At 40.2% G+C, this 25,597-nt stretch overlaps 2 protein-coding genes and 1 long non-coding RNA gene across 3 annotated transcripts; 1 reads left to right on the top strand and 2 right to left on the bottom strand.

Moving 5' to 3' along the window:
* Positions 1-155: 155 nt before the first annotated feature.
* On the bottom strand, positions 156-9,484 carry LOC136430208 (gamma-aminobutyric acid receptor subunit beta-3-like). Its single transcript, XM_066420598.1, has 9 exons — positions 9,436-9,484; positions 9,016-9,140; positions 7,186-7,253; positions 5,536-5,753; positions 5,090-5,172; positions 4,623-4,760; positions 4,027-4,179; positions 1,803-2,023; positions 156-1,595 (listed from the first exon to the last, which is right to left on the bottom strand). The coding sequence occupies exons 3-9, from the start codon at positions 7,231-7,233 to the stop codon at positions 1,362-1,364; spliced, it is 1,095 nt and encodes a 364-aa protein (XP_066276695.1). The 5' UTR covers positions 7,234-7,253; positions 9,016-9,140; positions 9,436-9,484; the 3' UTR covers positions 156-1,361.
* A 5,605-nt stretch (positions 9,485-15,089) lies between these two features.
* LOC136430203 (uncharacterized) lies at positions 15,090-20,227 on the bottom strand. The gene is made up of 2 exons (XR_010754865.1): positions 17,498-20,227; positions 15,090-17,129 (listed from the first exon to the last, which is right to left on the bottom strand). It is a non-coding gene; the product is annotated as an uncharacterized lncRNA (long non-coding RNA).
* A 1,077-nt stretch (positions 20,228-21,304) lies between these two features.
* Positions 21,305-25,151, top strand: LOC136429275 (hemoglobin subunit beta-like). Its single transcript, XM_066419138.1, has 4 exons — positions 21,305-22,646; positions 23,053-23,155; positions 24,154-24,267; positions 24,443-25,151. Exons 1-4 carry the CDS (start codon positions 22,507-22,509, stop codon positions 24,554-24,556), a joined length of 471 nt encoding a protein of 156 aa, XP_066275235.1. The 5' UTR covers positions 21,305-22,506; the 3' UTR covers positions 24,557-25,151.
* Positions 25,152-25,597: the final 446 nt, after the last annotated feature.

The raw sequence follows: 25,597 nt of genomic DNA, 5'->3' as shown, positions 1-25,597 counted from the left end.
GAGATCATTATGGTATTTGGGTGTTCCCTGTCATATCATATGCATACAGATAAACACAGCGGTGCACAAAGATCAGTTGGAATGACATGAAATGTATATGTACAGTATATACATTCTTCGCGTTATCTAATCTACAAGAAACATTGATGACTACATTTTATACATAAATGATCTTTATTTGCAGCGTATTTGTATCAAGCTGACAGCGTTATCGACGATATCAACATATTGCTAATCTAGGTAATTATTACACTATTGACTTGAAATATCATTTGCAGTTAAACGTAGGTTTTTAAACGCAGGGGAAATGCATTTAACTACGAAGCAGCTATCTACCTAACAAAATATTCCGACGAGGAAGATGAAATATATCATAGCCCACATTGCAGCAGTAAGTGCGTTTGTACTTTTTCTGTTATTCAATATTTTTGACTCATATTTCGCAACAAATGAATAACAAATAAGTAGGAATGTTATTCTTGATATGAGAATGATGTACGTCTCAGTCGTTAACTTGAAACATAGGTTAGCAGCTTACCAGTACCTTGACGAAATAAATAATCTATTGCCCACATGCAATTGAGCATTCCATGTCTTGAACTTTATAGTCAAATATATCGACAAAGTAGGATCAATATGATATAACCAACCTATACAATTGATTTTTGAATCCTTTCACCATCCTTTCAATGAAAATTACATTTAGTTTCCGTTATCTGTGTGCGACTGATATTTAAATGTTTCCATACAGATATTGATTCATCATGTGGGACGGACCAAAAGTGACAGTAAATATAGTGGATAGAGGTTGTGAAACAGAACTGTCGAACGCCTCATTGATGAAAACGTCGTCCACTTTCAAAATGTGGTCCTGCATTTTTGTCAACTTCTTGAGGTACTAGGTGTCTCTTTTGTTACTGCTGTCATTCGCTCTACTTACCCCCTCCAAATTACACTCTAAACACATACACGCATGACTGTTCTCCATTAGTCCCTGATAACAGCTGAAATGATGGCCCTAGCTATAGTCTTCATTTTGATCAGGAAATCGATGTTTGCCGGGCTGGAAATGTCCGTCACATCACGACTAACGTTTCACGTCCGACGGTGAAATAAAAATTGGTCTTCGTTTGAATGCATTATGTTGTATTCTGTTTACATAACATATTTAATCGTACACTGCTGACTAGTGTATCGTCATTTCTGACCCTGTAGGTTCCAGCTGTAAGTGTAAACAGTTCTTCAATCGAAGAGAACTTTTACATGTGCAAATTCCGATCACAGCTCTACGGTCTAAGCCATACGCTGACAACTGCGTATCACAAGTAAGTCTTACAAAAGCGCAGGACTAAACGTGATCTCTATACGGCATAGACAATCCAGTATATGGCATTAAACACGGCAAATGTAAATGGGAACAGCACGCGAGAAAACTTGTCGATGTCGTTCACGTCTTCTATTATCTTCCGTCCACCTCTGAAGCTGGTCAGAACCTTTGGGCTGGGAAAGCGCCTTCTAGCGGTTCCATTTCTTGCTGCAGGTGGCGAACTCCCGTCATTCTCTGGGACAGCAAGGGGAGCCTTCTTCTCCTCGAGCTGTGAAGGGAATAGAAATTTCCGTAGATTTTTGGGAACAAAGCTGAAGGGGTAATATTGTACTTAACAATTGCAAGCTGAGGTTTTCTAACAAATTTTTTTCCTGCGCGTGAAGCAAGATCCCGTTAGAGTGATAGATACATGTATATAGTTGGTTTAACACCTATCAAATTTTCAGCATCTATTAATTGGAAAAAGAAAACAAACCTGAAATTCCTCAATCTCGGCTTTTTTGGATTTTCTTGACTTTCTCGGTGTCTTGTAGTATCTGGACTGGTAGTTGACGGCTGCGTACTCCAGTAGAGCGGCGAACACGAACACAAAACACACCACCAGGTACACGTCAATGGCCTTGATGTACGAGATTTTCGGCAGTTGAGCTCTCGTTCCCGAAACCAGCGTTGTCATAGTGAGGACGGTGGTGACACCTAGATAGAATGATGTAAATGATATTCTATAAATGTACAGTTTTTCTTTCTCCACCATGCTCCCTTGTTGAGACAAGTTTTTCACTGCCTACAAGTTGACCAACCATTGATTTAATCAAACAAATTGGAACTAAGAGCAATATTTTCGCAATTATATGTTCAAATTATAAAGTTCTTGGTGGTTGATACAAAAATCAGACAGGATGACGTTGTAGCTGAAGTATCAACCATTAAAGAAAGTCTACTGTACACAGAGTCAAAGATTCTCAATTGGTTCCACCTATTGGCATGAGCGTTTAGCCATGCAACATCCCCGTACGTGTATGGAACAGACAAAGTAAAAGCTGTCGACGACAAGAAGATGGAAGATGGCGCTTTCACAAACAGCAACATTTAAGTGAACTTTTGTTAATTGGTAAACCGATAACTGCCTGAGATCTACATTGTAGTTAGCCTGGATCGTTAAGGACAACAGATGGATTTCTACTGCGTTTACTCTTTAGAGTGGCCATGCTATTCCGAATCGGAACAGAGCAACGTTAGTCAAGTCATACCGACGGCACACCATGCTTTAAATTGAGTTCCGATTAAAGCCATGCTAGTTGTTATAATTACCTAGAGCGACTCTAGCCGGCGTCGAGTCCTTATCAATGAAGAAGGACACCCAAGACAGAATGACTATCAGTATGCACGGCAGGTAGGTTTGTAGCATGAAGAACACCACATTGCGTCGCATATGGATGTGCAGGGCAAGCTGTGGATAGCGGCCTTAGGAAGGAATACCGACAGGACAGAGCGCGTAAATGTATGTTAGTGCGCAGACAGAGAGAAAGGAAGCGGTTCTATCCATACGTACTGGGCAGTCTGGAAAGCTGACGTTTGCAGTTCATTTAGGCGTACCTGACTATCAATCTATTGGTAGACGTCTTGGTAACCCTTTCAAGACACAATGTAAAAATAGTTCCTTTAAACTAAGGAGTAGGACGTGATGAAGAGACTTATGACAGTCCGAAGAGGAAATTTTGAGTATGAGGTCTTTCCGACAGATCTAGAGTTGGCTCAGTCCAGTCCTAGCTCCGTCCTAGTCCAGTACGCATAGATGGAGAACCTTTGCAGAAAGACAGATTTCTTACTTAGAGAAACCCTTGCAGGAGCTGAATTTGTATCGATGTAAAAGGAAACCCAGGACAGAACGACGAGGAGCATAGAAGGCAGGTATGATTGGAGAAGAAAGAACAACACGCTGCGGCGGAGGGTGAACTTCACAATTAGCTGGGGGTATCTGCCTGTCGTATGAAGAAGGTGGAGGAAGGATACAGAAGGTAAGAAAGGGCGGCGTAAGAATATGCGGATAATGAAAAGTTTGATTTGACAACAGGGGTGACCAAGACCTGTGGAGAACCAGAGGCAAACGGTGCTTCAAAATGAAAGAACGATGAGAGGAAGATAAGCCTCGGAAGTATTAGTGTCATTCTTGAGTGCCTAAGGTTACAGATACATTCATCCACTCCTTTGTGTCGTATGCTCATAGTGACTTCCATTGGCAACTTCTCAGCTATTCCAATCTGTAGATGAAGAAATTTGAAAAAAAAAAAACAGGCGGTAAGAAATCCTTTGACCATCAACGGGCTGTGTTGGTGAATCTCATCTACAAGGACATTGAGAAAGGTAATGTGTCAGAATCTGTCAAATGCCGCCGTCGAAAATCGAGAGGAAGGGCTGGTTAGTGAGACAGCAGGCCGGCACTATCTACGCAGAAATAAAAGCTGAGTGTGTACATGTGGTGTTCACTCGTGTGATTATAAAGAGGGGTGACAAGATGAGCATGACGTTGAAGCTTCGAGCACCTCTACGAGATCTTCGTTAGCGAACACACATACACAATTTCGCTGAAATCTTTTTAGCAGGAGGCCATATTTTAGTCATGTATATTTTGAAATATTTTCATGCGTATATGATATTCATGTTGTCCCCTACTGAATGAACCAGCAGTAACCTCTTACTGAGGGACACTCTGGCAGGTTCGGAGTCCGGATTGATAAAGAACGACACCCATGACACAACAACCAGCAGGCAGGCAGGGATGTACGTCTGGAGGAAGAAGAAGAACACCTGGCGCCGGAACAGGAGCAACATTTGCAACTGAGGATACCGGCCTATGGAAAATAAAAGTATAAAAATTATCTAAAAAAGGTCTTCAAAGATGGCACTTCAGCGGTCTCCCTTTTGATTGCTTTGTCGTTTTGTTCTCAGTATTAAAGCAAAAGAACATTTGTAACAAAACAGAGAATGATCAGGAATAACGATATTGGTGTCAATCTTCAACTTTCAATGTTCACCGCAATCAAACAACATTTCTTCACTCTGGGCATTATGAGCTAACAACCTTGTCATCATCATAGACATCATTATATTATATCATATTATATTATATTATATCATACAAACATGACAAAAAGCTGTCATCACGGCAGCCTACAAAATCACAATTTTTCGAACATCGAAATATAGGAAGAAGGTACACGTTTTTAGGATCGACAATTTATTGTTTGATAGTATTGAACTTTAAAGGGGTAAGTAGTGTCACCATGCAACTTACCGGTTTCGTAGTCCCCATATCCCTGCAAGGCTTTGTAGTCGTAGATAGTGAACTGAGACAGGCGGATGTCCTTTAACCCGGAAATAGATTTCTCTCCTTCGCGCCATTCATACGTCATATCCTCCGTGGTGTAGCCATCTGGGATTCAAATGAGCCTCAAATTTAACTTATATGCATTTTGATCCATTGTTAATGCTTTTAGCGTCTTAGAAATATATCAATACCAGGAACTAGCCGAATATCTGCACAACAGAGTACGGCCTCTGACAGTCAGTTAACTGTATGTTGTATATTTCTTCTGGTAACGTTGCATGTGCTATATGACATCGCAATGTATCAATAGTCCCTGATGACAAACACACACGTATGCTTTCCAGCATATATATGAACGACGCGTTTAATGGCGTTCAAAACATTTGGATAGAGGCATTATGAGACTTAAACATATCTGTTCTTATCATACTTACAGCTCTCCAAGATGAAGGGACAACTTTGTTCGTCCATTGGATACTTTCTCAGGTCCATCTCACACTCCATTTTGGCCGTTATTCTAAATTTCAACGATTAACAAACAAACAAACAAACAAATTAAAGGTCTTCATTCATTCATCAAAAACAACGAAAATGATCCAGAAATACAATATCATACAATGAACCCTCATCCCTGCCAGTGACAGCATTTTGAACATGATCTGTGTAAAAGAAGAAAAAAATCGTAACGGGTAAAACTGATTTAATTGGTTACCCACATGAGCTGAAATGATACCGTTTCATTTTTGTTCCGTGTCATTGAATTTGCTGCTGTGTGTTTCTGTCGTCACATCCACTCCTTCATTGCCAAGGTAAAAAAGTGTCCACAAACGGCACTGATTTGTCCGAATAAAAGTTGCGTAAAAGATACACGTAACGTTACCTCATCCCGTACAGGATGGACCCGTCCGGGAAGAGGCGGATGAGCGCGTTGTCCACAGTGACGGTGTGCAGGTAGGAGGACTTGGAGTTCTCCAGGAACGTGTCGGGCACCCACAGCTTCTTCACCAGCCTGGGATCGAGACTCATGCTCCTGTTCCCTGGGAACGTGAGGCGTGGGTCGTTCCAATACTGGCGCATCAATACAGTCACCGTGTAATCCTGTAAATACAAGGTGTGGACGGGTCAGGAAATCCAGACATGCATAGATTAATATCAATAGCGCTCAGGCTAAAGTAATGCTCCATGTTGTTGACACGTCTTTTGTCCTTGATACAGTCAAACTTTGTTTCAGCAACCACTCAAGGGACTGAGGAAAATGGCTGCTGAGGACAGGGTGCCCGTGAGGTCAACTTTGGCAAAAATGGACGGAACTGTTTTGATGCGGCTTGTGACTGAAGGCGTTTGCCTGTGCCAGGAGGTTGCCCGACCAGATTTGACTGTATTTGATCGTCTTTGATATCAGCTATTTACTACTTTCTGGCCACATTGCTGTGAGTCAGATGCAAGAAGCAAGACATTTGTCAGATACCCGATGATATGTCGATTCAACCCTATTAGTTACATCACAATGGCATTTCTCATTAATCATGGAACAGCTCAAAGGAAATAAAAGTTTTCATTTTTGTGGATGAAAGTGTAGGAATGAGGCAGCTACCAATTTGTAAAAATTGCTACTAGAATTTTAAAAAAATCAATCTCATTACAAAAAAAATTGAAGTTGATTTTAAAATGAGTTTATGAGGGGGTACTCAAGTTTCGCACTCGAAACGGAGGAGGGGCACTATGAGATCTGTAATTTTCTACAACGCTAACGTTATTTTGACCTTGGGACCCTTTGACCCTTGGGTGTGAGAAAACATTCCTGTGATATTTACGGCCACTGACCAGGGTACCTTTCAGCGCCAAATCCCCTGGCCGGATGTAAGACTTTACCTTATCGGAAGGAGAGTTGGAAATTCTAACATTCTCGTTTCCTAATCTTGATCATTATCAACGCCATCTTTGACGGTTTCTTATTTTCGGTTCGGATGGAAATAATACCACTTAACAGACTTTAGGGGATGAGTTGATTTAATGCTGGAGATCTCTCCACATTACATGTCCTAAAGGGTTTCTCTGGGGACACCCGTACAAGGCATTGGTATGTATGGCATGTTCCGCCCTTATAACCCAGGGGAGTACCAAATTAGACAGAACTGTTGACAGGATGATTAGCAAGACGTACGAGGCAAGGTCACGTAAGGTAGCATGGACATTTGGCATAAACACAGCCCTCGTGTGGGGATGGGACTAATCACACTGGGTACGAGGTATTAAATGCGTTGGGGGCTTTAACTAAAAAATAACATGCATAGCTCTCTTCTGGTCCTTGCGACCTAAAAAGTTAGGCCAAGGACATGTACACCTCAATATATCCTAGCCTCTACCAGGCTCCACAGGTCGCAAACTGTAACTTATTTAGCGGACTAACTCCTCTGGCATGTTATCTGTCTATTTGACCAATTTCTACCATTTTTTTAGTGACCTGTGGAGCCTGGTAAAGGCTAAAAATATTAATAGGAAAGCTTTGTTGACTGGGTAGCAGACTCACCATGTCTACCTCCGACACTTGATCAATACTGGCGACCGTCATGCTCATCTGCACGGCAACGGGTTTGCCTGGGGGAAAAGCAATGAGTTCACTAACAGTGTTTCTGTATCCCAATAGAGAAGACACTACAAGTTTCAAACAAAGGGGTTTTCACGAATCATAGCTTTGATAACTTACCATGCAGCAGGAAGAACAGATAGAGTAAGAAATTATGTCTAAAACATACGTAGTGGCTACAGGCCAAACCGCACATTGTACATGTAAGTTTTGTGGTCTGATAGTTTAAATGCCTGACAAATGTTTTACCAGGACATCAACATTCAATTTGATAGTCATCTTATTGAGAGCAAGGATGAAGCAACTGGTTTCTATACACAGTTTCTCCCTTATTCCCAACTCGGTCATTTGATAATCATCTCGGCGTCCAATATGCAGACTGTGTTCTATTTCCAACAGTCTGTCCGACGTTTTGCCCGTCAAGATCAAACGGTCACGTGAGTGTCACATGATAGGCGGCTGACAGAAATGGGCACCAGATGGATGACTTGGCGGATGTTGGAGAAATTTGATGATTACGGATGAATAATTAACACTCATCAAATTACCGATGAAAGTTAAAGTGAACGCTTTGATATTTAAAAAAATGTATGTTTCGGTCGACTTTGAAAGGACGTGAAACGAATCGATGATAGTTAAGGACAGTCTCTGATAGAAGGTTTAACATGTAAAAATGTATGTGCAAGTTATCACAAGTAAACAGTTCTTGCCGATATTAAACGTTACACATCCCCAACCACTTAATCAGTCTTTTTTTCTTATTTCCATAACGTTTGTAAGAGCAGGGTAGAATATGTACCGATCACTGCCCTACATTGAGACGGCGTTTTGTAACCGACCAACACAGTAACTGTTGCATTTTCAAGAATCTCATCTAATCAACAAGTTTTCGACTGGCCTATGGTTGCCGTATTCCTTACCTTGACCCCTCCAGGACTTAGGGTCAACGGTATCTATCAAAGTCACTGCCAGTTTGCATTGCCCATAGTTTTTGCAGGTTTCTCGGACCGGTTTCCAAAGAGTCAAAGATTAGTCCGGAAGAGAATGCGTCATTTGCACTCTTAGACCGCTGCGCAGAATGCAGAATTAGTTTCTCACACTGGATACCGCTGGTGGGCGAACCGGCAAAACAACAGGACCAATGTTCCATCTGTTTGAGAAGTTAGGGGGCAGGTCTACTGATAAAGCTGTCAGGGGTGTGGGCATGGACGCATATGGCAATTTTTAAGGTGAGACATCGAAAGGGCAATGTAATCGTATATGTCCTCCCTTGAAGCAAAATGGAATGACCCTCAGCTCAGCGCTGGACAAGGAGTGACGTTTGTAACCTTTTCAGTGATTTCATTGTCAAAGACTTAACATTGACAGCAGTGAGAAAAATTCGTATTCAGCAGTGGGAATCTGAAAGATATCATTCGTATCTCCCTCTATTGAATGTAAAGGGAAAATTAGTATGTATGTTTCATAATGTATGCCACACACAGATAACATGCATTTTAAGTGTATGTGCACGCGTTTTAGCTAAGGTACAGATAGATCGTTCGTTCGTTCGTTCGTTCGTTCGGTGTAATGTTAAGCAGCTGCTGCCTGCAAAGTTGGTTTGCTACACCGAAAGGCGGTTATACCGGCTATATAGATATAGATACAGATCACTGTGTAAAGTCTGTATTTATGGCTAACACTACAGGAAGAGTAGTGTATGTGTATTAACTATTGCTAATGAGATTCAATAAAAAAAAAATAAAAAAAAATACTGCACGCCCGCCTTCTCACCATGGAAGTTCGGACGAATGAGCGGATCGTAGTCCTCGAATAAAGCGGTGAGTTTGACGGGCTGGGTTGCTGTCGGGTCCTCTTCTCTGCCGTTTGCAGCGTCTTCGTTTCCCTGAGCTCGAACACTGTGTGTGAGAAATGAAAAGGAGGAGACATACATCATGGGTTCAAATATATGGGACGTCTTTGCAAAAGGAGCAACTTCGAAAAAGCTTCAATGCTCATCATCATCATTGTCATCGGACGTGTTTGATATTCTGACTTGGGCCAGTCAAGTTGATTACAACACGAGTAACTATTGTTCCCAACCTTTTTTCACCGTACAGCAACTGCTAGTACTTCATTATAACTACATCACTGTAGCGACTACGAACTTCTTTGTAAAAGTATATTTGACACCTTTCATATGCATTTTCCAACCTGATTTGAAAAAGTACAGTCCGATGGACAGGACAATGTCGCACAGATGACGGACCGTTTAATTTCACATCCCGAGCCAGAGCGTGTGACCGTAATTGTCCGAGTGGGTAATAGGTGTAAGTCGACGTTGTAAATCGCCCTTATCGGTGTCTGATGCGGCGATTACAGTACTCCATCTCCACTATTATGCCATTGACCCAGAAAAACGTCACAAATTTATCACTCTGTTTCAAAGGCTCGTTCATCAGGCGTTCCGAAGGCGGGTACAATCAGAATACCTGTTCAGTAGCATTGTTGGTTTGGGCTAGAGCAGCGACAATATGGATTTAGATTATGGGTTCTTTATAAAGATTAATATCCCTATTTGTGCTTTACATTATAGATACTGTTTTGTGGAATTGGCGTCTCTGACGTCGTGACGTCGCTTCTATTACCGATGTTTGTTCCAGAAAAAAATCCTGGGGTATTTGAATTCATATTAAAGTCCTTTCATCGATCAATATTTTCTTACCGCCTTTAAAAGGGGGGGGGGGGCTGTCCCAGTTTGCATGGTACCATGGTGATCACAGATGGCATAATGGATATCTGTTTATCACTTTAGGTCACCGCCATTTACAGGATACTAGTACACAATGGCCCCGCTGGACGTTCTCCGTGTACATGTTGGGAGAAATTCCTAGAATCATAATGTTTATGAAATCAAATTGTCCTTTCCTAGAACTATCTGACATATCTGTGTGAGTTATCCCGAAGCCAGTCTTTTGATCCAATCTCGAAGCGATAAATTTGCTTTGCTAATTACTATAACCTTTTGCTACTACTACCACGCCCTCTTCTCGAATCGCTTGATTATCGTTTCACCTTGACTGATGCATGGCGCCCCTTTCACCTTCGCTCTTCTTCCCAGAACGCACTTACATGTACCAGCAGGAAGGACTCAGCCATAGTCGTATGACAAACTGGGTGTGGGGATACATACTGACTTGGAAGGCACTGGTATCTAAATACCCTCTCCCCATTCCGCTCTTAATATCATCTCAGAGAATTAAAGTACAAGAGCCCTAAGGCTCTACCCCGACATTCCGGACTACGGTCAGTGATATCACATTGAATAAAACATGAATAAAACATTCGAAAAGCTCAGGAAAAAGAACGCACGTCGAAGAGGATATTTGTGGCATGCTGGGCTGCTATTACATGTAGCAACGCACTAGACATTCGACTGATCCCAACTTTATTTAAACGAGAGGAGTATTTTCTGTAAATACACTGTGAGTCAAGATGGCCTTTAAAGAAATATTTGCACGAAGATAAACAGAAGTGAAAGTTTTCTTTTCTGTGAGCCAGAATCAGCAATGATCGAAATTCTATTGCCAAGCATCGTCCAAAAAGCCCCACGGGAAAAAATGGATTATGTTGGTCTATTTTTCCTGACACATTTCCTAAACATGCAACCAATAGTCGACATGGCAATAGCGATATCAATGTATGCGCAAAGACAACTCTGTTTATTTTCAAATACCATTCCTATAATTTGCTCTTAAGTCTCCTCTTGTAGTATTGATAACCACGACAAACCTAAAATTCTATGTGATTTTATGCTTTTTTTTGCATCCAAGCTTCCAGCTATAACACTGTTATTATAAGTTTATCCTCATCTTTACGAGTTCAATCTTGGCGCGCGGCATGGCTTTCCAAGTTCGTGTTTAGACGAGTAACATTATCTTTTCCTAACCGGCGTAACCGTCGCCTAAACGAGAGTCAAGTCTATTTGGCTTCATCCTGCAAAGGTATAAAAACGTTGTCTGGCTTTACTAAAAGGAAAGCATGCCTGACCTCCCTGTTGAACGTACACGTCACGTCACTTACATCATCCTCTATGTGCAGCAGCGTTGACAACGCGCTCTCCGAACTGACCGAAAATTTGTGGCACTTACCTATCTGAAATCCCGCCGAAAACCGCAAAGACCAGAAGTAAGAGAGTCGCTCGCTGCCCGGACATTTCTGGACGCAAATGACAGCTGTTTTCACAGTGATGGCGATAAAAAAAGCTTCTTGAGCTCAACGGCGGTCGTGGCAGCATGAGATATTTCCCATGGAGTATAGGGTCGGCATATGGAAAGTCGGGACTTTTGCGGAGGGACCTACATTGAGACCGCCCTTAAAATGCTTCCGGAGGGGATCGTGTCAACAGTTATTCAGAAAATGGCTTGACGAAATCATATCTACGCGGTAGAGCACGCAGCCGGCGTAAACTTGATTCTCCATAAAACACAAGGTCAGGTTTTTGCTTTAATAAAGGACATCATTATTACAAAATCGTTTAGGAGAAAACCAACTACGTGAAATATTAGACAATTGTTCGCAGCTCTTCCACGTCCCATATTTTGGCTCTGCCTCATTAGGTATGGCATGCTCGTACGTATTCGGTAATGATAAGAGAATTACCGACGCGGACGGAACAGTCACCCAAAGTTTCACACAGCGTATCGCCAGACATACAGTTCCACTGGGATATGCCAGGAGTCGCATATCTGCTGTGCCAGCGAAGAGCGTGCTTGATTTGTATTTCTAAACAAGGTTTAATTTGTCACATTTGTCACATTTGTATACAAATTTGAAAAAAAAATTGCCTCGGTAGCGACCATTGGAAATCAACTAAAGCTAAAAAGACTAGATTTCAGACCATGCTTTATCTCATTATATTTTCGTTTTATGAGAAGAAAGTCACGCGATAAGTCCGTTCACAAGTAACGTCTATCTAATAGTATACAATCTGACATTGTATATCATATGGAAATGTCGACCTCCTCCTGCATATGAAGTTTTTCAAAGTGAACCCACTTACTTACTTACTAGACACATATACAGGGGTGGCGAATCGGTAGGGCCTTTGAAAACAGACTACGTGGACGCTATTTCTCGCGACCATAAGTTTAGGCATAACCAGTTCAGGGTCAGATTCTTGCTTATGGGGATGTGGCCACTGACCAGCTGTCAGTCAAACAAAGAATCGTCGTTATGTTGTATTTAGATGAAGCTGATTGGCTTGTGCCAAATAAGGTAAACTCATTATTATTCACACGACGTTCGATAGTCCTTTCTGCGTCCAAACTTTTTTATCAGGTACCAGATTTAAGATCTGTCGGATCTGTGGGTAGAGGGCAACTACGGCATTGCCGAATACCGACCGAATCTGTCACGAAAGATAAACAGGTTTTCTGTGCACTACGCGGACGACGTTGCATGTCTACCATTTTGGGAATTTGAAATTGGGGCGCTGATTTGCTTGTGCCAAATATTAGAGACAAACTCCTTAACATTCCTAACTAGAGTTCCACGACCTCATACCTTCGCCGACTGATGTTAGCCTTTTCGAGTGAATGCTTATCACTCAGTATGTAAATAAGGTCCTCGATTGCATGAATTTCAAGTGATCCTTTTCTCTACACAAAACACAGCATTAAAGTAAAATCTTAGAAAAGAGGGCCATTGTAGCATTTCCTCATATATTATGTAAATGAGGCCATCATGATTTATATCTGATAACGTCCACATTTGATTATCTCCCAAACGCCACAAGAATGAAATCCCATCATTTACCACTTTGGAATTATAGTATTTTGTCATAAATTATGCAAATTAGGTATTCGTTTGCATAATTGATATCTATCAATATTCCTCTCTTTCTCAGTTACATGTCACGTGTTTGACTTCAATGGAATGCAAGGGTTTGTATACTTTTTCACATCGCAGATCCTGATTTGCATGATTCTTATACGATCATGTAAATCATCACTCAAACTATGTACATCCCTACAAATCATGACGATCCGTCATCACCTTCTTGAGTTACTAGTATTCTCTTTCAAAGTTTAAAACAAACCCATACCTATACCTACACGAGTTCTCCCAAGAGTTATAGAAATAATCACTGTAAGAATATTTTTGCTTAATTGGTATCATAACTTTTATCTTTACTACAGAAAATAAGGCAATTTGTTGGCAATGTATTTGCTTCAATTATGCCCTTATTTTCAAAGTCGACATATCAATCAGTTTTTATCAAACCTATACCTTCCAACAGGGAGAGCGTTAGATCGTAAGACTGCTGTGTTTAAATGCCCGTGTGACCTCCCTGACCCCAAAACAGAGCCCTGCACCAGGCAAGTAAAGTATCACATGTGTCCTCCAGGGACGGCTCCGGTAAACTAGGTCACCTGTCAGTGCAATTTAACCTGAATATATAGACTTAAAAATAGCAAATTGAAAGGGAATTGTAGACATTTCCTTATAAATTATGTTAATGAGGCCTTGTCATGCATGATTTTTGTCTGATATTGTTCACCTTTACTTAGCTTCCTAATGATACAAGAATGAAATTCCAATCATTTACTATTGCGGTATTTTCAATCAGTATTTTCTCATTAATTATGCAAAATAGGTAGCTATTAGCATTATTGGTATCTATCGATACCTCTCTCTTTTTCAGCTATATATGTCACATGTTTGAGAGTCCTATTTTGAAAGGCAGCAGATTTATAAACTTTCCTTGCTAATTATGCAAATTAGCTCCTGATTTGCATAATGAATATTCAATAATGTAAATCATTAATTGAGCTATCTACATACCATAAATCAAGACGATCCGTTGACCATAAGTCTAGTTATTCATGTCCAAAGGTCAAAACAAATAAATTAAAAACACCCACTGCAGCTCCAAACAAGCCGCTAGAGGGCCCAAACGTGCACAACTTACTTCATGTGGCATGAACTATCTACCACACAAAAATCATGACCGTAGCACTTGCAGAAAATTCGACCTCAAACTTTGAAGCTACACTGCAGTACCCAAAGTACCCGCTAGGAGGCCCATCATCGAACTTGACCTTCCCCTTTAATAAATCTACCTATTCACTAAATAGCATGCACAACCATCAACAGCTTCTCGAGTTATCCTGTCAACAAACAAATACGCATACATAAACAGCCCACTGCAGTACCGCAGGAAAATGCCAGGTGACCCATTTTTGAACTTGATCTTCGTTTTCACAATCTCTACGTACCCACCGAAAATCATGCAGATCCATCATCAATACGTCGAGTTATGTTGTCTACATACAAACACACTAACAAAAAAAGTCCACTGGAGCACTTTAGGAAAACGCCAGGTTAACCATTTTCGAACTTGACCTTTGTTTCTACAACCGCCACTTACCTACCAAAAATCAGCAAGATCCGTCAAAGTTCTCTCGACTTATGATCTCGACATACATACGGACCCACTTTACAGCTGGCGTAACCGATAACATAACCTTACCGCGAATGCATACATTCCCGGCGAAGGTAACAAAACAAACGAATCACGTTAAAATGCGAGTGACGTTCCAAGGTCATGCTCAGGATCCCACTATCAGATCCTGCCGTGACCAGGAGACACTTGCCAGTCCTATCGGGCACTTACGATCATTAATGTCACTCGGACGGATTACGTTAGAAAGTAAGCTTTACGTTCTGGGTGCATAAGTCAAATAGATTAAAGTTCAGTGAGATGCGTTCAAATCCTCGGAGAGTACGTCTTAATCTATCCTTATGATTGTTGATCCTTCATGTTCTCACCGGGTAGACTATAAAGAAAATTCTCGAGACCATCATACACTAAAATTACTGTAATTACAAGTGAAAATACATGTACAATATATTCAAAGCTTCCATATCATTGAGATTGATACATGCTCTTTCAGGCTGATATTGAACACAATACGACAATTTCACCACAATAATCTGCCAGTTTGAAATACACTATCAATCAAGTTAACTTTAATGGATATATCTGTGAGTTGGTCAACTGACCCAAGTTGTTAATTTAAGAATAGTGATGATGATCTATTCTCTACCAAACATTGCAACTCGATGAGAGTTCAAATAATTTGACATTCATAAAAACAAGCAGACATAATCTCATGTGTAGAATTTGTTAGCACAGATTTTCAAATGTTTATTGTAATGCTAAAGCAACAGGCCAAATATTCTAAGTTTTAGCTTCCTTTTCCATTTCAATGAGAATTGAATGTTGAGAAGGACAGACCCCAGTTTGACAACAAATCCTTCCAACATTTATCTTTAGATTGATCTGTACATATCAATACAGATTTAGACCCCAAACATTATACATGTGTATCTAAGAGCTGTAACACAGCATAACCCAAAATTCCAGAATATATGCTTGTTTCCAAGCCTAAGCATAAAAAATACATCTTTCCACAAACACTTAAAATGTTTCAAGAAGCCTTGTGTGACAATCAAGATACAAAAGAACAGTAAATCATTGTGACATAATATGTTATTTACAATACATACAAAACACTGGAAAATGACAATTGCACTCATGTATGCAGTAATATTTCTGACAACAATACAGTATCATACAAGACTACAATATACAGAATTTTCAATTGAGCAGTACTGTTTAACAATTCAAACACTCAAAAAGATGTTCACTATTTAACATGTCATAGTCTTGCCACATACTGTCTTGCTTTACTGGTCATAGTGTCTCATAAACATATGTGATATGACATGAAAAACACTACACAAATACAAGAATACCAGATTTAGAGAATCCAACTTCTTGTCTTAATTCAAGACTTAGAAATAGAGTTCCTTGTACAACTTAAGACATGCTAGCCACATGCAGCAAATTTAGATTTGGTATGTGGATAAAAAAAACTTGAATTTGATGCAGGGGATAACATTTTGATTTGATATTTTCACATAATTACACCAAAAGCCACTGATTTCACCAACATATGTGACCAGAATAATTATATATCTTTCTATGTACAGTGTAGGCCTGTATGGATTCGCTGGATAAACTGTGCCTGTTTAATCTGTCATTAATAATTTGTAGTCACAGCGGATGTTCGATGAATTCTCAAAGGTCCTTATGACAAACAGCATCAAAGTGGACAAGGCTTAAACCATAGCTTAACCCTCATCCTGCTGACTTCTGTTAATAATACCACAGCAGTAGGAAGGTTAACCAACATATCAGGTTTATTACATGCATTATAGCATCCCAGTTTAACCCATCCTCAATGTGACTGATTGCACTGACTACAGCTTTTAATAGTCTTGTCAAAATTGCGAGTGTGCCTGCATGACATTTAATGATAATGAATTACTTCACAACAAAGAATATTGATATTTTCCAGCTGTCAGGCATTCTGGTAGGTCACTGTAGGTCACTGTAGCATCCTAAGAGTCAATCTGTGACACTCCTGATTTTATAGGCGTGCCTCAATTTCTTTTCTGTGTAAAGTGGTCAAATCCGACAGAATCCGACGAGTAATGGTGAATCCAAAAGAAACCTTTATCGTTTGTCACTCCCACAAAACAGCTGATATAGAAACATATCCAGATGTTGTCTTGCTGATGTGTCTAGATTTCCCATGAAATTAGTCCTAAATAGCATTGATGGTTTTGGGGGTGCTATAATCATGATTCTGTTTTAGTAGTTTATTTCCTGCAGATGAAATTAGTATATCTCTGGTGGTTTGTTTCCTTGAAGCCTTTAATGTCCCAAGTTCAAGAGCCAAGTCCTGACAATGATGCTGCCTGAAGTGCAGATTATGTGGTGTTGCAGATCCATGTTGCAGAGTTCAGCTCCTACAGGTGTCAGTTGGTTATCAGGGCTGGAAAATAGACACATCCTCAGTCATCATGCATTCCATACATGTACGTGTAGGACTGACAGCAGGAGGGTCTCACGTGAGGTCCTGTGCAGGATTATTCTGGGATTCTATGTTAGCCTGGAGTCCAGCCTTGTTAGCTTTAGTCCACTCCAAACGTCGCTAGCACTAGCGGACCAAAGCTAACAAGGCTGGACTAATGATGCTGTAATGTGACAAGTAAACAGTAGTTAGGGATAGGAGTTAGGGCATTGGTCAGGAAAAGAGCAAAGACAAGCTGTGCAGAAAATACTTCTAAATTCAAGTCAAATGCCAAGAAGTTTCCCAGAATGATAGGGAGAAACATTAAGAGCAGAGACAGAGAGACCCACCTGTGAAGTTGTCTGTAGTGGCAGTTGTCAGGTTTTCAGGAAGAGTAGGCAGCTGGAGAGAGCCAGACAGCCATGTTAGTGTGCAGGAAAGGAAGATTAGGAAGTCAGGATCCCAATGATACATTCCATATCTTAGATACGGAATGGCAGAGAATTAGGGCAGATGTGCAGGAATTCCATGTAAATATTAGAGTATCTAGACTATGATAGGACACTGATATTGTACCTGTACAGTCAGAATATGGGTTAGTCAACCTTACTTCTAAGGCAAGCATTTTAGACTTAGGTGCTGCATGCACGATGTCATTGATTCTAAATCTCAACTTATGCTGTTTATTTTGGGATGAGCAGTTAAGAAGAAATGTTCAGACTGAAGAGGATCTTAAATTCCAACACATGTATATGATTATGAGACTTGAATAAGTTTTATTTGTATTCTGTGATTTTATTCTGCGTATTATCTACCGGCTGCCGTGATTTGAATACTTTGATGTATAATTTCTATTACCAAACAACTGAGGAAGAATCATATCATATATCATTTTGTTGAAAAAAATATAATGATCAACACTTACTTAGTATACAGCACTGACATTGATGTTGAGCAAGCTCATCAGTTTTTCCCCTTGAACTTAAGTATGCAATTCATCCCCATGTTTTTTTCATGATAACCAATTCTACCCAGCCACTTTGCAGATCCATTGTTACCATACTAGAAATGATTTCCATCCCAGCAGCTAATCTGCAATGTTATTGGCTTGACATTGACAACAGCTAATGCATACATCCAGCTTAATCAAATTGAATCATCTTTCACTTGATATGAGCAAAGAAAGGCTAGACAACCATTCAATTTCATTCTTCGACATTTTGTGATGAAAATTGTATTGCTGCACAAGAAAAACTTTTGCGAAAAGTAATTATTATCCACAGATGGATCAGTATGATGATTCTGACATTGACTGATGACAACTTCGAGCAAGAATGCCATGAATACATTTTGTACATTCTTGGTACAAACCAACGCCCATTTGACAAGGTACATTTTGTGAAAGGAACATTCCCTAATTGTGGAGTTGCATGCATAGGACCAGGCAACATATTTTGGGGCCTGTTGTTGCAATAACAGAACATTTGGTTGATTTGTCCGATAAAAATTCAGGCATGAAAACAGCTGTGATGTAAATACTTTTCACTTTCTGTCTGACTTACCAAACAAGTGTGCAAAAGACTGTCAGTCGGGTCAGCTGATCCAATTTACACGATACACACAACCTGTTATTACTGCCTTGTAAGTTTATTGTGGGCCGCTTGCGAGAAGTGTTCGTCAGAAACAGGAGCCGGGTCGTGTTAATTATGTATGAAAGGCTTTGCAGGCTAGGATTACACGCTCGCGTGCAACAAGTATCTGATATCTTTTTACAGAGCATCCAGTAATACTGCATGGGCAAATAAAGTTACAGGATATTAGAATGACAGGTAAAGTAATTAGTGAAAGTGAAAAAGTCTGTTGCCATGAAAGGCAGAACTGAATGGAAATAGGAAGATGTGCTAAGACCTAAGTGTGTCCTCCAGGGACGGCTCCGGTAAACTAGGTCACCTGTCAGTGCAATTTAACCTGAATATATAGACTTAAAAATAGCAAATTGAAAGGGAATTGTAGACATTTCCTTATAAATTATGTTAATGAGGCCTTGTCATGCATGATTTTTGTCTGATATTGTTCACCTTTACTTAGCTTCCTAATGATACAAGAATGAAATTCCAATCATTTACTATTGCGGTATTTTCAATCAGTATTTTCTCATTAATTATGCAAAATAGGTAGCTATTAGCATTATTGGTATCTATCGATACCTCTCTCTTTTTCAGCTATATATGTCACATGTTTGAGAGTCCTATTTTGAAAGGCAGCAGATTTATAAACTTTCCTTGCTAATTATGCAAATTAGCTCCTGATTTGCATAATGAATATTCAATAATGTAAATCATTAATTGAGCTATCTACATACCATAAATCAAGACGATCCGTTGACCATAAGTCTAGTTATTCATGTCCAAAGGTCAAAACAAATAAATTAAAAACACCCACTGCAGCTCCAAACAAGCCGCTAGAGGGCCCAAACGTGCACAACTTACTTCATGTGGCATGAACTATCTACCACACAAAAATCATGACCGTAGCACTTGCAGAAAATTCGACCTCAAACTTTGAAGCTACACTGCAGTACCCAAAGTACCCGCTAGGAGGCCCATCATCGAACTTGACCTTCCCCTTTAATAAATCTACCTATTCACTAAATAGCATGCACAACCATCAACAGCTTCTCGAGTTATCCTGTCAACAAACAAATACGCATACATAAACAGCCCACTGCAGTACCGCAGGAAAATGCCAGGTGACCCATTTTTGAACTTGATCTTCGTTTTCACAATCTCTACGTACCCACCGAAAATCATGCAGATCCATCATCAATACGTCGAGTTATGTTGTCTACATACAAACACACTAACAAAAAAAGTCCACTGGAGCACTTTAGGAAAACGCCAGGTTAACCATTTTCGAACTTGACCTTTGTTTCTACAACCGCCACTTACCTACCAAAAATCAGCAAGATCCGTCAAAGTTCTCTCGACTTATGATCTCGACATACATACGGACCCACTTTACAGCTGGCGTAACCGATAACATAACCTTACCGCGAATGCATACATTCCCGGCGAAGGTAACCAAGACACTCGCTCGCTTAAGCAAGAATCTGACCCTGCACTAGCAGGGCCGATTCCGCATATCTGCATAGAAGTCGTGTATGTCGCGGGAGGAGAATGTACGGTGACAAAGTCCTACATAATAGATCATCTGCACAATTCCACCAAGTCCTATGTGTTAAGTAAATGATGTTGGTTTGTACATGACCAAATTATATTCATTTATTTACAGACAAACCTGTACTTGGCCAAATGAGTATGGCTCTTACTAGAACACGCCTATCTAATTATTTCACATAGTGCGTGATCAAAGGTTCGACCACTTTATGGTATCGTAGGACAGGAACAGTTACCTTTCTTGCTACGTTGCAAACACCGAGAGTATCTTGATGTAGATGCAGCATATCTCAACGGGTCAACGCTCTGGGGACCTTTTATCATGATGGATTATGTCAACACTTCAAGGCTAATTGGCATGTTTACCAAAAAGCCATTATACAATCCCAGCATTAGTGCTAAATGGTGATTAAAAGGCCGTTTGGCTCTGTTATCGCAGTTACCTTGGTTTTACGGAATTAGCACAACGGAGAAATAAAAATGGAACAATGGACATGCAACAATTTAACAACGTTATTATAAACGTCATTGAGACGCCGATAAGATAAAGCTGTGGTCTGAACTATTAATAAAGAGACTAGATGGGTTAAAACCTCTGACTTGACATTATTTGTATGATTCATCATTTCTATATGTTCGATGATTACTACTTTATGATGTGTTGTTTTTAATGTATGTTTTGTTGATTTTATGGTAAGTACTTTTTTGTATCTCGATTTGTTTTGATTTTGTACCTTTCTTTTGTATCCCAGTTTGTTATGGTTTTGTAAAGGGTTCCGTTGGAATCCGTTACTAAGCTTACTGAAGGGAATACCATTAAGATTCAAGAATAAACTGATAAATTTATATTCTACTCTCTATGTTTACTTAGTTTGCTTAGCATATATAGCGTTAATACAAAAATGCTGGAATATGCAGAGTACATTATTGACACAGCAAAAATACAGGGTCTTTCGTACGTAAGGTCGTCTAAAGCTAAAGGAAATGATCACTATGAAAACGAGGTACATAGTTGCATGTCTGTTACTACCTGATGAAATCATGTAATTTGCATTTGTTGAAACCGTTTTGACTCAATCCGATTTAACCAGCATATGAATAAGATAGCCGGATTAGATGTATTACAAAGCAATAGTAATGAGAGATCATTTGATCAAGTACACGTGCAACAAAAGACATTCATCACGTACTTATCAGGTAAGATTAGAAGGCTACGCCCTTGTAAGATACACAGAGACTCGGTATGATGGTTGCGTACATGGCCCTGAACACGTAGAGTATCCAGCATTGGCTGATAACACACTTACTGTGCTTTAGGGTAAAGGGTGTTATATGGGTGGAAAACCTGTAGGGCGGGTTTGGCAGTTCAGGAGAGCAATAAAGAATGACGTAATACTTACGGGACGTCACGGGGATGCTGAGGAAATAAATGGTATTGTAACCATGGAAACACGTTGCTGGTATCATTCTGTGAGGGAAAATATGTATTTGAGACGATCAGTTTTTGTAAACAAAGAAACGCCTCCAGCTATTCACCAATATATTGTTATGTTCTTTATCGTACTTGAAAAAAAATCAGACAAGTCAACGATCACGTGACCATGATGTCAGCCAGTTATTAATAAGCAAGTTTCAGACTAGCCTAGGAACAGGCATCGCAATGTTGCTGAAGTGTAGCGTAAATAACTAGATGTATTATCTTGGGTTCTATGTAGGACTCCTCTCTTTTGTGAATATCGGTTTCTTTAATATTTTGTTATAAAAGTTGCCAATGGAGAAATCATCAAAGGAGATGAGAAGTCACTTCTTCCAACACACCTCAGATGTCAATTTTGAGGCTAGATTTTCGGCCCTATAAAAGAACCTTGGCACACTGCGGCCCGGCACATTGCTGCAAGGCGAATAGAAGAAAGCGTTCTTAAACCTTTATGCCGACAAAGAACGAACAAGGTAGGAAAGTTTTAAGTGTCGGTGTTTTTTTATAATATGATATCGATGTATTTGTTGATAATTACTACCGGTGTACGTTGATGAAGGTTAGACATCCAAGTAATAAGAAACGCCAAAAATAATTACTCAAGCAACTGGATAAGATTTTGAAATACTGGTGTATTCATCGTAAGTTTTTTCATTGTCATAAAGATATATGGAACATATCATTTCCAAATTTTGTCAATAGCACCATGACCATTTTTTTCTTTCTCCAGCTGAAAATTACATGTACTATGGGTCTTACGTCCGAAGACAAGAGTGCAGTGCTGGATTCCTGGGCCAAGATGTCTGGTCCCACGTTCCAAGACGCGGGCGAAAAGGTTTTCTTACTGTAAGTGCACAACCATGCACTTGTCGACTGTCTAGCGCATGCAGTTATAAATCGTTTGACTGGATTGTGAACTTAACTGGCCTAAGTGAACTGTGAGTTGCTGTTGTCTTTAGAAATCATTGCAATGGATGTTAGAAGGCAAGCAAATTTGTACAGTAATCCCTTTAATCAAGAGACCACCTAAGTTTAAAAAATGTAAATCAGATTTTAGCAGGTTTTAGATTGTTCGGAACATTCATAGTGTCTTTCCGTTCATTCTACGGATGGGCCATTGGTGCACAAACAACAGAGACAATTTCTACAGCGCATTCTTCCAGGCACTGTTTCGTAGCTCCAAAGAAATATAAAGAGCTCGAGACTCACTGACACACCAATATGCTTCTCTCCTTCATTTGTCAATGTTTAGTCTATTGAAGACCGACTCCACTAAGGCGCTGTTCCCGAAGTTCCGTGACATTCCGCACGACAAGCTGGCCGGCCATCCCGACGTCCGTGACCACGGCGGCAAGGTCTGTTGTCCTTATAAGGCCATGTTGCTTCGATTGTATGGATGACATCCGCGCGCGCATCAATTTTCGTCCGTTAGAAGAAAAAAAGGTCTTCGACCATGCTGTAAATCGTACAAAGCAGCTGCAAAATGAGCAAATATATGCCTTAAATTGCAGCAAAGATATTGGAAAACGGATACTAATGTCGTTGAATGTCAAACTAATTCCAAAGCCAAAGAAGAAGATGTGAAAGAAAAGAAATGAAGAATCAATTGCTCGGTATATCATACTCTGTGGTTTATTTGTTCAACCTTCCTGACCACTTAAATTTTATATCGAGGGCAACATTTTTTTTCGCCAATTTCTTTTTCGCACGCTCGCATCAGTTTTTTTAGGGTCCCAGAGGATGTTATCTATATAATCGAATCAATATGGCCTAAAATATTCTTACTGTGATGTTTCTTACTCGATTCCCAGCGCGCTTAACTTGAAAATCTGTGTCATGACAAGTACATTAATGAACACCTGCCTCACACCGCATTAATTGATAGAATAGCCATAAAAGCCCAATATCAATAGCCTTTCAATCAGGGCGTCTTTTAACGCAAAATCAATGAGCTTGGCGAAGAGTGCGATAAGCTGAGATCAAAGTACAACTGTAAACGGTTGGGTCGCCACATCTGTATCTGGGTCTGAATCAGTAGGAAACTAGTAATTAAATGTACGTCAATCACCGGTGGATGTTTCATGTTTCATTTCTTTTCGTTAAAGATTTGTAGCAAATTATGTTGTCATGGATAGAAGGCCATTCCAATGAATGAAAATTCTTCCCATCGTAGTGATGTTAAATCACTCCACTTTGGTTTATGATTAAAACTAGCAATAATTTGCACTATTGTATGGCACCTTTGATGCAGCACGGAATATCAATGTTGTCATACTGTTAGCTGTAAATAGGATAGCATGTTTCTTTTGTTAGACACCAACATGACGTATAACGTATATCTGGTACGTAACAGGTGATGCAGGTACTTGATGACTTCATCAAAGGCCTGGACACTGCAGGTGACGCCGCCATCCAGAAGGTGGGGCTCCTGCACAAGGGCGTGGGCGTGTCTCACGAGAACATCGACGTGAGTAGACAGTGTGTTTGGGTTCTCCTATCTCTTGCAATTTGATTGTGTACCTATCTAACTGAGCCCATTCCATTGTTGTTGCTTGCCATCTGGAATCAGTCATTTTAATATGTTCGTAATATTTAAATGTATAAGTAGTGAGTCAGGTGTTGTTTTCTTCACCTCACACCAGCTGATGAAGCCTGTCCTGATGACCCTACTCGGAGAGGTGGGGTGCAGCGGTGCCGCGGGAGCCTGGGAGAACCTGTGGGCCCGCTTCATGGACGTGCACCGCATCTGTTACTGAACACCGCCGAGCCGAAAGGCATCGCACATCTGATAGCATTTGACGCTGTTACATGTAACTGAAACTTATTCTCACTATTCTCAATCTAATGTTTGGTTTGTTTCCCTCTACCATATTAGCCTAGCTCTAGTTTGTCTCTCTGCGGATGTGATTGTAGCTAGATTTACAGGTTATTGAATAGCACAGTGGTTAGTATAAATAAAAGTGCAAGGATGATATGTCAGTTATGAATCGCTACCATTGATTAATGCGTTCAGAGCCAGATCGCCAAGCCATCCATATTTTGATTGTCAAATATGTTTTGTTCAGATCAGATCGGAATACTTCAGTTGTCTTTTGTAATACGTCCTGACATGTCACGTTGGCCAACGACACTTTGAAATAAGACCACCATAAGGAGATGTATGGTTCTAAGAAATGACAACAACCTCTGTGGTTTTTCAGAAAGTCGCTAGGAGGATTCTAGCAGGGTGACAAGGAGATGATGCCACACGTGTTAACGTTTAGATACGTATACACGATCCGACCTCTGCATGTCTGAATCGCCAAATTGTACTTCAAAGCGAATGAATAAACTTGACTTGAGTAACCATGATAGCGTAAATTCAAATTAGCAGTGTGTTGGCCCATTGGTTGGCCATGACATGTTATGAAAGGAACAAGCAAAGTGAACATAATCTGTTGAGTGAAAGCACCACAGAACTAGTCTCTATATAGATGTGGATATTGACTACACACAGGTATTCTTAATTATGGGTAAGAAGCTGTAAAGTCGTAATTTTGTGCAAGTAAACACAACCTTCATTGGTATTCAGGTCATCGTAGCTGGATTGGACGTTGTAAGTGGAGACAAAGTAAAATAATGCAACGTCGTACCTGAAAGCAGTGAAAATGTCCAGAGAAAGCCTGTCATGCTCATCCCTATCATTTTACAATGTGGCAGCGACCGTCTCGATCCAGAATCATAACCCATCTACATGGTATTAGCGAGTATCGACTTTATCATGTCTTATGCGTTCGGCCGGATAGAAACATGTCTTG

Source organism: Branchiostoma lanceolatum, chromosome 3, assembly GCF_035083965.1.
Source record: "Branchiostoma lanceolatum isolate klBraLanc5 chromosome 3, klBraLanc5.hap2, whole genome shotgun sequence".
NCBI lineage: Eukaryota > Metazoa > Chordata > Leptocardii > Amphioxiformes > Branchiostomatidae > Branchiostoma > Branchiostoma lanceolatum.
Note: the sequence above shows the minus strand (reverse complement) of the source record. Positions and strands in the feature narration are given on the sequence as shown.